The sequence below is a fragment of the Corylus avellana genome, chromosome ca4 (assembly GCF_901000735.1).
Source record: "Corylus avellana chromosome ca4, CavTom2PMs-1.0".
Taxonomy (NCBI): Eukaryota; Viridiplantae; Streptophyta; class Magnoliopsida; order Fagales; family Betulaceae; genus Corylus; species Corylus avellana.
This window is the reverse complement of record NC_081544.1, coordinates 21,085,669-21,099,706: the sequence shown is the minus strand read 5'-3', so window position 1 is coordinate 21,099,706 and position 14,038 is coordinate 21,085,669. Positions and strand designations below refer to the sequence as shown.

Below are 14,038 nucleotides of genomic sequence, written 5' to 3'. Positions count from 1 at the left end.
AAAAGAAGACACAGCCCTCTTGTCTCTTAACAAGGCTTCTCATCTGACTTATACATTAAAAAATAGTTTCTACCCAGTATATTCCATCAATATTTCTTTTCAGACCAGTTTGACAGATCTTATTTGTTAGGAACAGATCAATTAGTATTCACTGCAGCAGGAAGATAGCAGGCAATGGGATAAAACTAAATCATGGCACTAGCAAAATCACTGAAGTAATGTTGTTGGGAGTAGAGAGGCATTCCGTAAAGCACTTGAGAAATGAAGCAGAACAAGTTTTAACATCTGATCAATACAAAAGTCAAGAACTACATACTTTTCCAAGTGGTTTTCTAGACTTACTCGATAAAGTACTATAATTGGAAACAAAACCATAGCAGGCATAAAAGAAAACACAGATTGTGTGAATTACAAATTTGTTATAGTATTGATTAAATGATTAAATTTACATCTTCCTATCAGCTTAAACTTTTGGGACAAATGGTAATTTAACATGGTATCAGAGTCAAAGGTCTTGGGATCAAACCTTGATTCCGTCAAATCACCCCCTATTTAAATTAAATATTCTACGTGTTGGGCTTACCCTATTAAAAGAGAGTTTGAGCCCACACGTGAGAATGAGTGTTAAAGTATTGATTAAATGATTAAATTTATATCTTCCTATCAACTTAAGCTTTTGGGATAAGTGGAGATTTAACAATATTAAACAACTTTATGAGAAGCTATTTTTTACGCCATTAATAAAATAATTTTTTAAAAAAATAAATAAAAAGGAAAAGAAAATAAGAGTAAATGATTCACAGCTCAACTTACTCGTAAAAAGATCAGATAAAATTTTAAAACTACAACAGAAAAGTCAAATGTGATTCAGTTTGGGTTTCTCAACAAGGTGGTTTTGGGTGCTTTATGTCATTTAAATGTTAATTTGGTATGAATTCTTGGTCCATCTGTGAACAAAGTGGTTCGGAATGATAGTTTCTCACTTGTGATTTTGAAACTTCACTTGGATGGTAGAGAAGATGATTTTGACAATCTTGGAAAAATTAGTTTCCGGTTCATTGGAAATAGCCATCCACAAATAAATAAATAAGTAAATTGCATAAAGTTTCTAAGCAAATATTTCTTATGTGCATGCAAGTATCGTGGCTTTGCAACTTCACTTGGATGGTAGAGGAGCTCATTTTGACAATCTTGGGAATATTAGTTTCTGTTGATCAAAAATAGCCATCCACAAATAAGTAAATAAGTAAATTGCTTAAAGCTTCTAAGCAAATACTTCTTATGTTTATGCAAGTATCATTCCGAACCGCTTTGTTCACAGATGGACTAAGAATTCATAAATTTACATGCAAATGACTGACATAAAGCACCAAAAGCCCAAAAATTCAAGGTAAACAACTGCCTTTACATATTATATTCGCAAGCACTGAAAAAAAACCAAGCAAAAGTGGACTACAGGACAAACGTTTATGCAAGAGCCTTGCCTTGAGCCATTTTTCTTTCAAGCATGGACAACTGACAAAGTAATTTTTTGTTAGGGCCCTGCATGAGACAAGTTATAACCATCTATCAGTAACTGATATAAAAGCACAAGGGCAGGTCTGGTGATAAGAACAAGTAATTAATATCTGTGATAACCTTGCTTAATGCAAGAGTGAAGCAGTTCTTTGCTGAAGATAGATCTCCCTTCTTCCAAATGCAGTTGCCTAAACATAACCAAGCATCTGTAAGAGATGGATTCAACTTAACCTGGAGCATGGAACAGCCAAATTTGAAAAGGGAACCTCAGCCTGGGCACTAAAATATGTTAAACCATTGAAACGAACAGTTGCTTCTCACTTACAGCTTTTGAGAGATGATCCTCTGCTTCTTTCCTGTAGTCTGGAAATACATCTAGTATCTTTCCTCTCAGATATTCATATGTTGCACGCTGCATGGGTGATTTCCTTTGTTCTGCCCAAGGACACAATAATTTTTCAACACAACTGAATGAAAAAACCCCAAATAATAAATAATAATGGGCATTGACAATCATTTAAGCACTAATCTATTGTCGGCTTATCATTGGCATAAGCAATGTATTGTGCCATCCCATGTACAGACATACCGCATGTGATCATTAAGAAGTTAACCACATACAAATGCCCACACTTCCGGTTAACTTATGCTCTCAAAGCAATCATTTCATTTGTTTCACTTCCACAGACAAATGGCTAGGGTTCAGGTTACCTAATATTCTCAATGCAATCATTTGTTTCATTTATCTCTACATCCGAAAATCTATACACCACTCCAGCAAAACCAAATCAAAAAATCTTCCAAACTAAAGCAAAAAAATTACCTTAAATATGCACAAAATCAGAATGCCATATCCTAATAGAACTACTGACACACTCTGTACCTATGGTTTTGTCTCTTAAACGCCAAAATTTCCCTATCACTCTACCAAATGGGAATAAATGAAACCTCAGAGCATCAACATGATTTCCCTAGGGCAAATATAAAAACACATTGGACAATGGTAGATTACATTAGGAACCATAAGTTTTGAAGCAAATGCTTCCATCAATTTCTTGATAATGATATAAATTGGTGACAAAACCATACGTATCTTTTGCTCTTATTATTAGTAAGTTACACAAACCCACCAGGTCTTGAACCTACAACCTCACCCTCCATCCCATTCTTATAGGGGGAGGAAATACTGTTTGAGGCAGAACTCATTTGTCTACAAAAGCATGGTAACAAGCATTGTCCTAATAACATCAAGATACAGAGAAAGAGAATTATATACCTCCATCAATAAGTATTTTCAAATAATTAAAAATTTAAATATTTAGCATCATGTAAACAAGCCTACAGTCCAATAATGTCAAAATCGTACAGTCCAATCATAGCCACATAATGTGTTTCATAATTCAGAGTCTTTTTGTATCTCAAATAATAATAAGATTGTGAGCTGGCCTTGTCTATTAAGGGTTTGTGAACCTATTTTAATAAGGCATGTAAACCTTCTCACTAATTGGTAAAGTGGGTCAGTAGCTCATTCATGGGAACATAGGAGACCTGCTATTTGGTTCTGCAGACTGCAGTAGTTAGTATTTGTACAGTTTCCTTTCTTCATATTGATCTTTCAATAGTGGAAACCTTTGTTTAGCAAGCATCTATAGTATTAAGAGTAAATAATAAAGACAGCACAAATGCATTGAAAGTTCAAATGTTCCTTATCCCACTGTAGAGAGAGGAAAAACTAGTTATATATATGGTCAACCTAGTTCTACTCTTTTATGTGTTTTTGCGTCCCATTCTCACCTACAAATGGTCTAGTACAAGTATAATGGAGCAAGGAACATGTAATTAACATTTATGAATTTTACTTGACGCAAATAGTCAACTGAACAGGTTCTTTGGCCAACAGAAATTCCTCTTTACAAGGGGAAGTAAAAGAGATGCGTGCATAGGAGGCTTGGAATAGATCGTACACGTTTGTGCATATTTAAGAACTCCATTTCACAACAAGGTTGGAGGTTCGCTTAGTCAATGCCAAACTCGAACTTCTCAAAGTAAACAAGTACCAAATTAACAGTAGAATATACTCATGTGAATATCTACATTCTACAATAAGTTTACAAGAATGCAATACAATAATCAACACCGTACAATTGCAAACAAAGCACAGAAACTTTTAGAAATCTATTGCCCATTTTTAATCAACTTCAACTTGAGTGGAAGACATCGCAATAAAACAGCCAGCATTGGCTCCCGGAATTTATCTAAATATTTAATCATTCTAGTACCATTTCACTTTCTTTTTCTTTTTCTTTTTTTCAACTCTCTAGAAAATGAGTTTATCTAAATTTTCACTACTTATCAATACCCATTAATCCGATTCCGATTTTGAACTTATCATAACGCAATTGTGAAAATAATCTAGCCTAGATTCCATACCAAAATCAATAGCGTAAAACCCCATATAATGTGCTAGTTTGTCTATGGATGTACGAAAATGAAAGACAAGAATTCTTGCAACCTCATAAGTCTTTTGTACAACTAGTCGTCTATGTTTTGTTTAAATTATTCCTTCTTTCAACTTTCAATGCTAAAAGGCAGGATAAGAACAATCCTATAATCCCAGTTTCTCCCGTCTTCCTCAACTTTCTCGGCAGCCAAGCAGGATTAATACGAGAAAGTTGTTGCGACACAAACAAAGAGCAAGGAATCGAAATCGATGTTCTTTACATTAAAGAGATATGACCTGAAGGAACAGAATCGAGGAGCTTGAGAGCGAGATCGGACTCTTTTTGCAGTTTGGAGATTTTCTCATCTAGGTTTGCAGGAAAATACGTGTCCCGAATGTTGTAAAGATCCTCGACTGCAATTGTGGCTTTGGCCATTGGATCTTCTTCTGCTTGGTTGCTCATCTCAGTGAGAATGAGCAGTGAGCCGAGACTGTTGCGAGAATGAACAGAGCGATAAATGTGAGAGACTACGCACCAAACGCTGCGTTTGTTTCTGCCCGAGGAATTGCGGTGTTATGGACCTATGGTGTTATGAACGGTGACGTTTATCGTCCAAAGCGGATGGGTCCATGACTCCATGTGGGTCCTAAAAAGGTCGTTGAGTAAATCGCTAAAATGATATACATCCCTTCGGGTAGCTCAATCGGCTGAAAATCATATTTTATGAAGTCTAGGTTGTTAGTTCGAATCCCTTATCTTTCTTCTTATGTAAACATATCAAAAATATATATACTAGACGTCTTCTCTATATTCTTCTTGTTTATGTAACTTTTAAAATTACTAAAGACGTCTAACATTGCTCATCCGGAATACCCGAAGCCCACCCCACGGGCGGATAGACCCTTCCTTTGTTGGTTGTCGTGTCCTAAAATTTTAAAAATAATTTAAAATTTTAAAAAAAAATATATGTATTTTTATAAGATGGACTCTGCAAAATTAAATTTTACCCTTCAAAATTTTTATTTTTTTATTTACGTAGGGAGATGGAATTGGGGGCCTTTCGGTAAAAAGTGTTTTCTCTAACCAATTGAGTATTTGTTACTCTTGATAGTCTTGATTCATTCATTTGTATTAAGGTTAGGTAAAATGTTTTCTGATAGAAAAATATTTTCGACTCAGATTAGTATTAATACAAGAGGTGAAAAAATTCTGGATCCTTTAATTAATAGCTAGAACCGTCATTTAGTAGTACTATAAATACCCATCATTTATCAATCAATATATATGATCATCACTGGGAGCTCGAGTACTTCATATTTCATATTTGAAATGGATTAGAAAGTGATGAGCTTCCTTATGGTAGTCCTAATTATTGTCCTTTCTACAGTAGTTAGTTCGGATGAGAAAACGAACTATTCTCCGGCAATCTTCAGTTTTGGGGACTCGATTCTGAATGCCGAGAACAACCGATTCTTGAAGAACTTCACAATCCAAGCAAATTTGGTCATTAGCGACGACAACTTGTCGCCGCTATTGATAAATATCGGCTACATATTACCATTAATGTGGTCGATGCTAATGATCAATAGTGACGACTTGTGTGGATTGCCGTTAATGATCACACAATAGCGACGACAAATGTTGTCGCTAATAATATTTTTGGTCAACGCGAAAGAGTTTGAACTGAAACTAGGTGTCGCTGCCAAGGACGAAGCCGGCCTTGAGAATGGGCAGGGGCCATAGCTGAAAAAAGTTAATGGGCAGGGGCCCATTAGCCAAAAAAAAAAAATCTAACCATAAAAAATTGTTTTTACCTTTTAAAAAAAAAAAAAAAAATTGTCATTTGGGGGGGGGGCCTGCCCCTGCCAATCCCCCCTTCCTCCGTCCTTGGCGCCGCTGATATGGAGCATTAGTGGCCGCTGATATATAGCAGTAGCAATGGCCTGGGTGTCACCGCTAATAGTAGACCAATCACTCATTATCGGAGATAACTAGGTCGGCACTAAAGGTATTAAAAATTAAAAAAATATTTTTTTAAAATTAAAATGGATTTGATTATATATAATTACCTACCAAACTTACCATTAAACTCCTAGATCATACAAGTATTTCCAAGTATTTGAGTAAAATATCAATACAAGTGTAGCAAGTACAGTTCACATTACATATTACATGATCTTAACCTGTATCAGCTGTGCCGGTAAGAAAATTAAGACATTTACGCAAGCAAACACAATCAGACGAAAGGCTAACTTGAAGACCAACTAATCATCTCTCAAAACCTTTAGTCAATCAATTGTCTCTCCCTTCACTTACTAGAATAACTGATATCATTGAGAGAAAAATCAGAGAACTTTAACTATTATAAGTTACCTCTCTGAATACACCAAAACTGAAGGCACTTATTCGCAAATTAGAATCATCTCGAGTTCATTTGAATTAGATAATATTCATTTAGTTATATTGGAGGTGTATTTTTGTTTTCTCAAAAAAATGAAAAAGACAAAAATTTATCAAATATAACTAACTTGATATTATCCAATTCAAATAAATTGAAGATGATCCTGTTCTCCCATTCGCAGGCTCCAGTGGTGCCTTGATCTCATGGAAAGCCTTTGTCATGTAACTCTTAAGCTTAAAGTTCACTTCCTCTTCTTCCCACATAAATCCTTAATGTTCTTAAATGTTCTGCAGGAGAGAGATTAAAATCCAATAAATATCACTTTAAAAAACAACAAATTAAAAAATAAATAACAAATTGAACATGCCTTAACGAAGACATGAAATAGTGCCTAGAAAAACATTTTAAGACCCAATTGGGCATGACTTTTGTTTTGGTTCTAAATAAAGTAAATTATCCCCCTCCAAAAAATTAATAATAATACCCACACACTAAAAGGTAGTTTTGGCATAGGTGGGTTTTCCCAATTGGGTATATATGAATAGAAGAATAGTATAGGGTATTCAAATAGAATGTACCTTAATATTTTGGTTCAAATAAAGTTGTCCCATGAAAAGTAAAAACTTTACCACATAGCCCCTCAAAGTTTGCCATTGTAGACATCTTTCTTGGAATGGGTATTTGGTAAACATTAACAAACAACTCAGCATATAAAACACTTACAACTACTTTCACATTTATATCTTGACAATTAATGATTTTGCTTTGTTTGTCTTCAGTCAGCCAAGACGAAGAAATATCATTTAGAACAAGATCCTCTCCAATTTATTTGTACTAGAGGGATTCGGCTTACATGCTGTTATTTTAATAACAGCATGTATGCAGTAGTTTAATCAACGGTCAAGATTGAATCTTAAAGTTGACTTATTTTTAGAAGCTTTTAATAAGAGAGATAAAATGAAGAGAGATTTTCAAAAATTCAATCTTGACCATTGATTAAACTACAGCATATATGCTATTATAAGCCGGATCCAAGCTGGAGAATATCCAGTTAGTTATATGTAAATGGTATTTTTGTCTTTTTACTTTTTGAGAGAATACAAATATTATCTAAATCCCTAGATTTAGAGAATACAAAATCAACATTTATTCTAAAGGATTTATATCCTTAACATGCCCCTCTCTTTAAATTTCTCTCATATTTTAGCTTCAGAATTGTTTGGGTGAAGTTGGAGTTGTTTTAATCCGAACCTTTGATACTACCCGCGAAATCTGTAGCTTTCTTTAATAAACCCACTTGATGATTATGCCAATTTTTGGTAGATTATTGAAATCTTGGTAGAAAACTGAAATTCCCCTTTATTTTCTGTGTCACGAACTGCTGATGAAAAATGGGGGTTCTTCTTGCTCTGCTGTTGGCCGAATATAAGTTGATGGGTTGTTTTGGTTTGATTTTTTGGTAATGGTCTAACATATAGTTATTCTTGGATTTTTGCTTAAAATTCTGAGATACCCATTGAACTATAAGTATCAATGTTCTGAATTCCAAACCAATTTAATGAATTTAACCAAGAATTTGGAACATCACTGAAGTAATTTCTGGAAATTACATATGAGTAGATTCATAGCATGTTTGAGATTGCGTTGGAGACATAAAGCTTTTAAGTCAAAAAGAGCTTTTGAGCAAAAGTTATATTTTTAAGCTTTTACGAAAAATACGCTTTGGCAATTTATAGGTTTTTTGGACCCTTAAAAGCGCTTTTAATTTTTTTACCAAACGAGTACTTTTTTTTTTTTCAAACAAACTTTTTGAGTGTTAAAAGCACTTTTAGGCCTATCAAACACAATCCCAAACCGGCCCTCAGTAGAACATCAAAAATAACTTTTTGCAGTGACCTAAATTCCTCTTAGAAGATGCAAGATTTTGTTGTAAATCTCAAAAATGAAAAGTTTGAAACCAAAACTTTGGTTTTCAAATACCTAGAGTGTGAGAGGGCCCATCAACGGCTTGTGTTACTTAATGTTCTATGGCTTTCTAATTAATCTGTATTAAAAAATTTGTTGGATGTTAACAAGTAGTCCGCTATATAATCTGTTATCCTAATTATTAAACTCGTGGATGGAACACATTTCTGTTGTATATTGGACACATTAGACCACTTCTTCTTTGTCATGCTGCCCAGATGTAACTATATATGTAAATGGCTGTGGGATCACCTCTGTGAATGAGGAGAATAGAAAAAAGAATATATTAATTTTAGGGATGCATAGATATTTTTATTTTCTTTATACAATTATGCTCAATTAAGTAGAGAGCTATTCAGAAATTCAAGTTACAGCCTTAATTTAGTTAACCTTCCTTGGCTGTGGATTATCTTGTCCTTTGTCTTGCTGCCCATATGTAAAATACAATCACTGGGAACATATCACATTGTACAAAATCCATGTATTCAATAGCCAACAAATTTGACTTTCAACAATTGTTTTTTGGATGACAGACTTCTAACAAATAGACAAATATTTATGAACAAAACATAAAGAGTATCCGTAAAGAAATAAAAACATAAAATCACCAAACCAAACTAATAGTGGTATTCATATATTGCATATGACAGACGGTGCTTTGCGTGGGATATATGCTACAACAAGCACCCTTCAAAAAACGATTGGTCATGTGGGCAACAGAGGTGCTCGCTACTTTTGAAATCGTCCCTCAGTTTCTTTGATTTCTTTGATATTTGATTCCCAGTTTTTTCTCGACTCTTTCTCACAGCTGCAAGCTCAAGATGGACACACTCCCAAGTTTGTGTTGCAATGAGCTCTGATGAGCAAAAACACAAAGCTTGCAGGTGGGAAACCCATAAATGGAGAGAAACCCATAAGGTGAAAAATGGAGAGAGGGAGATGGGTTTGATTTTTTTTTTTTTTTTTTTCTCCTTTCTTGCTGCTACGATTTCTCTGCAAGCGAATCAATAAATGTGGGTTCTCTAGCATTTCTCATAATAAGGGTTTTCAACAAAGCTTAGGAAGAAATGTAGAATTAAACAAAAACACAATTTTTTAAGATATGCCAAATCTTCTTGTTAGCTGCCATCTAAAGCTCTTTAGCATATGTTTGTTAAATTATAGATATGTTAATTATAGGATATCCAAACAAACCACCTATTTTTTTATTATCTTTGACTAGGAAAGCTTGCCAAGATTTATCATAAGGGTTAATTGCTATTTCTTTTTCTCATTAATTTCAGTGAAATTTCCACTACAAAAATAATTAGAGATCGAGCAATAAATTAGTTGATAAGAAATCAAGTCTAAACAAACTCTAACCAAAGTAAATCCTATATATGTATCAAATCGGTATGCATATATAGATATATCAAATCACCTCAATTATTGAGATGTATGATGCATTCTGATTTACAAAATTTACGTATTTACTTTACAAAGTATTCTTTATTTTCGAGTTGAGCTTGTTTTGCATTGCAGTTCGCGGAATGAACAATTAGGCTAATGAGGTAATATAGATGAAATGTATGATCAAAATGGTCAATTTGGCAAATCACTTTAATTTACTCCTCTTACCTGTTTAGCTTCCCATCTTCAAAACACTTTAATTTACTCCAACATCTCTCATATATGTTAGTGAATAAACACAAACACATATTGGCATGTAATTATGCTTTGAGCATTTTTCAACCCAACTTCGAAAAAATTAATTTGATCTCAGCTAGCTTTCGAAGAATTGACACGTGAATAATTAGCATTCCACAAACTTAATTAATCTGATTATTGTATATTGAAACTTTGTTGTGTGCAATAGTTTCAACTTTCAATTATTAATAGGAAATGTGCTAGAATATTGTGACTTGAGTAAAAGCATGATCGATCTTGGGAAGACATATCAAAGTTGTTGAATTAAATTTCATGACTATTGCATGACAAAAATGGAGTACTGGTGAGTCATAGCTGAAAATGAGATCCCATGAACTTTCTTTCATTCGTATTTTTCACAATAATTACACACACAATTATATTTAGCCCTTAAGTCTTTATCTGATTTAATTCTTAAGTTTTACTCAAGTTTAAAATACGTAACGTAAAACCCATGTCCATATTTTGTATCCCTCCTTGCATAGAGAAACACAAATTTGTGCCAAATCAATCTTTCTTTTTCGATTTGGTTCAACCCGTCCTCTTTCTTTGGTTTGTGTTTGGTATTGTTTTTGCTCATATCTCAATTCTAAATTGAACAAGCCTATATCCCATTTTCCCTTGCATTTTTTTATCAGAAAAAAAAAAAAATGCTTTTTCCAAGCATTTTTATTCATGGTGTTTATTCTAAATAATATGTTTTATTGACTTTTTTTAGTTTTTTTTTATTAAATGGCAACTTTTCCAAGCATTTGATTGACATGGAGATTGAATGACATAGTTATATTTTCATTCGATTTTATTGTTTATTTGAAGTTTGACATAAGAATATAGAAAAACCTCAAATTTAAAATGATGGTAAACTCAATCTTAAATTTTGCAAATTGAAAATTGGGATGTAACATCCGAAATCAAGTAAAGCATAATATTTTCCCTAATAATTTTGCATCTTAAAAAATGAGAATAATGGTTTACAAAATGATTCTAAATGGCCCAATTATGATTATGGTGCGTTGGATTGCGATTTTGCAAGAATAATCTACGTTTATAAAAGATATTGCGATTTAAAAAGCACTTAATATAAAATTAAAAAAATAATAAATAAATAAATAAAATTAAAAAAATTAAAAATTAAAAAAATTTAAAAAAAAAAACGATTTCTATAAGCCTATGCAGTGCTTATTTGAAAAAAGTATGAATTTAAACTAAAATCACGATTTCGCATAACAAATATTTGATAAAAAATACTTTTCAACATATTTTACCAAACGTCTTTTTTATTTTAAAAAATAGCTATGTCAAAATCACAATGTTTAATCCATTGGCAGGTGTGTTCCAATTTCAAAAAATTGATCTAATATCTTTGTTGGCCATAATGGTAGTGCTCATTTTTATTTTTTATTTTTTGTTAAAGAAATACTTTAATTTGCAAGTTTCCATGGGGGAAACAGATCATCTCCATTTCACATGAAATAAAGAATATTCATTTAGTGCAATTAGGAGGGCAAACTTATCAAAAACATTTTGCCCGAAAAATAAATAGACAATATTATCCTTCTAAATGCACTAAATGGACTTGAAATGGAGATGATCTGCTGGGTCGGGCTTGGCTTTGGATCGGTTTGTCTTTGCCCGATCTACCGCCCTCCACCTGGTCCACCTCGACTCGTGCCTCACCACCTTGCTAACCGGATCCACCCATGCCCATCCCACCTTTTGCACTGGATCCGTCTCTGTGGTTATGGTGTGATTTCGATTCTCTCCGGTAGTGGGTTGATTTCGTTTCTGGTTTGATTTATTTGCATTCCTTTTTTTGCCTGTTTATTTGCCTTTGCCGTTTATCTTGGTGTGTTGTTATTTGTTATTTTTGCTTGTTTGACACTCTGTGGGTGCTGCTTTTGGGGATTCACTCAAACTCCCCCCTCCCCCCCCACAATTTATTTGTGTGCGCTGCGAATCTCATCCACGCCTGTTTTGCTGTCTACCGTCCACTGTCGGGTCTTTTCTTGTTGTTTTCCACAATGTGTGCTTTTCCTGTTTTTTCCCTGTTTTGTCATCTTCCTTCTGTTGTTTTTCCGTTTGTCTCTGTATTTGCTTGTATTTCTGTTTATCTTTTTCATTTCCCTGTACGTTTTTCTTTCCTATTTTTTTCTTGTAATAAGGTTCTATCATCTCTCTTTGATCTGCCGGTTACTGCTTTGGTCCAGACCCTTGGGTTGTGGATATGAATGATATCTTGGTGTTTGGGTCGAGAAGGATGAGTTTCAGCATGGAGGTTCTTTGCTCTCATAGCCGAAGAATAAGCGCTACCTATGCATTGGATTGTGTCTATTTTGGAGTAGATCTAATATTAAACCTAATGAATAGTCATGAGTTAGCATATGTTGTTTGTTATGGTTGATTGGTATGTTGTTGACGCATGTATCTTTAGCTTCGGCTATGATTTGCCATCAAAATTAATAGTTTATCATCTCACATCAACTATTGCCAAGTCATCTCGAAAAGACGACTCACATCAATTTTCCAATTCCCATGGAAACTTGCAAATTAAAGTACTCCTTTAAAAATAAATAAATAAATAAATAAAATGAACACTACCATTATGGCCAACAAAGATATTAGATCAATTTTTTGCACTGGAAAAAAAATTAATAGTTTATCATCTCAACGCGTGCCCCACCACCTTGCTAATCGTATCCACCCATGCCCATCCCACCTTTTGCACTGGATCCGTCTCTCCAACTGTGGTGTGATTTCTATTCTCTCCGGCCGTGGGTTGATTTCATTTATGGTTTGATTTATTTGCATTCTTTTTTCTGCCTGTTTATTTGTCGTTTATCTTGGCGTATTGTTATTTGTTGTTTTTGCTTGTTTGACACACTCTATTGGTGCTGCTTTTGGGGATTCACTCAAACTCCCCCCCTCCCCCCAGTTTATTTCTGTACGCCGCCGATCTCCTCCGTGCTCGCTTTGTCGCCCATCGTCCGCTGCCAAGTGTTTTCTCGCGTCCCCCCGCAATGAGCTTCCAATGCCACCTTCCGCGTTGGTTTCCGACCAGCACACGATCGGCTTTCTTCCGGCTGCCGTTATCCGCATTGTGTGTTTTCCTGTTTTTTCCCTGTATTGTTGGCTTCCTTTTGTTGTTTTTCCGTTTATCTCTGTATTTGCTTGTATTTCCGTTTATCCTTTTATTTTCCTATACGTTTCTGTTTGTTGCTTGTAATAAGGCTATGTCCTCTCTCTTTGATGTGTCCGTTACTGCTTTAGTCCAGACCCTTGGGTTGTGGATGTGAACGATATCCTGGCATTTGGGTCGAGGAGGATGAGTTTTGGCATGGAGGTTCTTTGCTTTCATAGCCGAGGAATAAGTACTTCCTATGCATTGGATTATGTCTATTTGGTGTAGATCTCATATTAAACCTGATGAATAGTCATGAGTTAGAGAATGTTGTTTGTTATGGTTGATTGGTATGTTGATGGCGCCTGTATCTTTAGCTTCGGCTATGATTTACTATCAAAATTAATAGTTTATCATCTCATCAACTATTGCCAAGTCATCTCGAAAAGACAACTCATATCAATTTTCCAATTCTCATGGAAACTTGCAAATTAAAGTACTTCTTTAACAAAAAATAAATAAACAAATAAAAATGAGCATTACCATTATGGCCAACAAAGATATCAGATCAATTTTTTTGCGCTGGAAAAAAATTAATAGTTTATCATCTCAACGCATGCCCTACCAACTTGCTAATCGGATCCGCCCGTTCCCATCCCACCTTTTGCACTGGACCCGTCTCTCCAGTTGTGGTGTGATTTATGTTCTCTCTGGTTGTGGGTTGATTTCGTTTCTGGTTTAATTTATCTGCTTGTTTATTTGCTGTTTATTATTTGCCGTTTATCTCGGTGTGTTGTTATTTGTTGCTTTTCCTTGTTTGACACACTTTGTGGGTGCTGCTTTTAGGGATTCATTCTCTCTCTCTCTCTCTCTCTCTCTCTCCCCCCTCCCCTCTCTCCCAGTTTGTTT

At 34.5% G+C, this 14,038-nt stretch overlaps 1 protein-coding gene across 1 annotated transcript in view; it reads right to left on the bottom strand.

Annotated features, from left to right (window-relative positions):
- The window catches only part of LOC132178120 (uncharacterized), a 10,277-nt gene extending 5,762 nt beyond the window's left edge, over positions 1–4,515 (bottom strand). Inside the window, exons 1-4 of the mRNA XM_059590574.1 lie at positions 4,256–4,515; positions 1,844–1,953; positions 1,639–1,749; positions 1,485–1,542 (exon numbers count right to left, since the gene is read on the bottom strand). Of these exons, the coding sequence (XP_059446557.1) occupies positions 1,485–1,542; positions 1,639–1,749; positions 1,844–1,953; positions 4,256–4,421 (445 nt within the window). The 5' untranslated portion in view covers positions 4,422–4,515. The remainder of the gene's footprint in view (positions 1–1,484; positions 1,543–1,638; positions 1,750–1,843; positions 1,954–4,255) is intronic.
- Between the last annotated feature and the right edge of the window lie 9,523 nt (positions 4,516–14,038).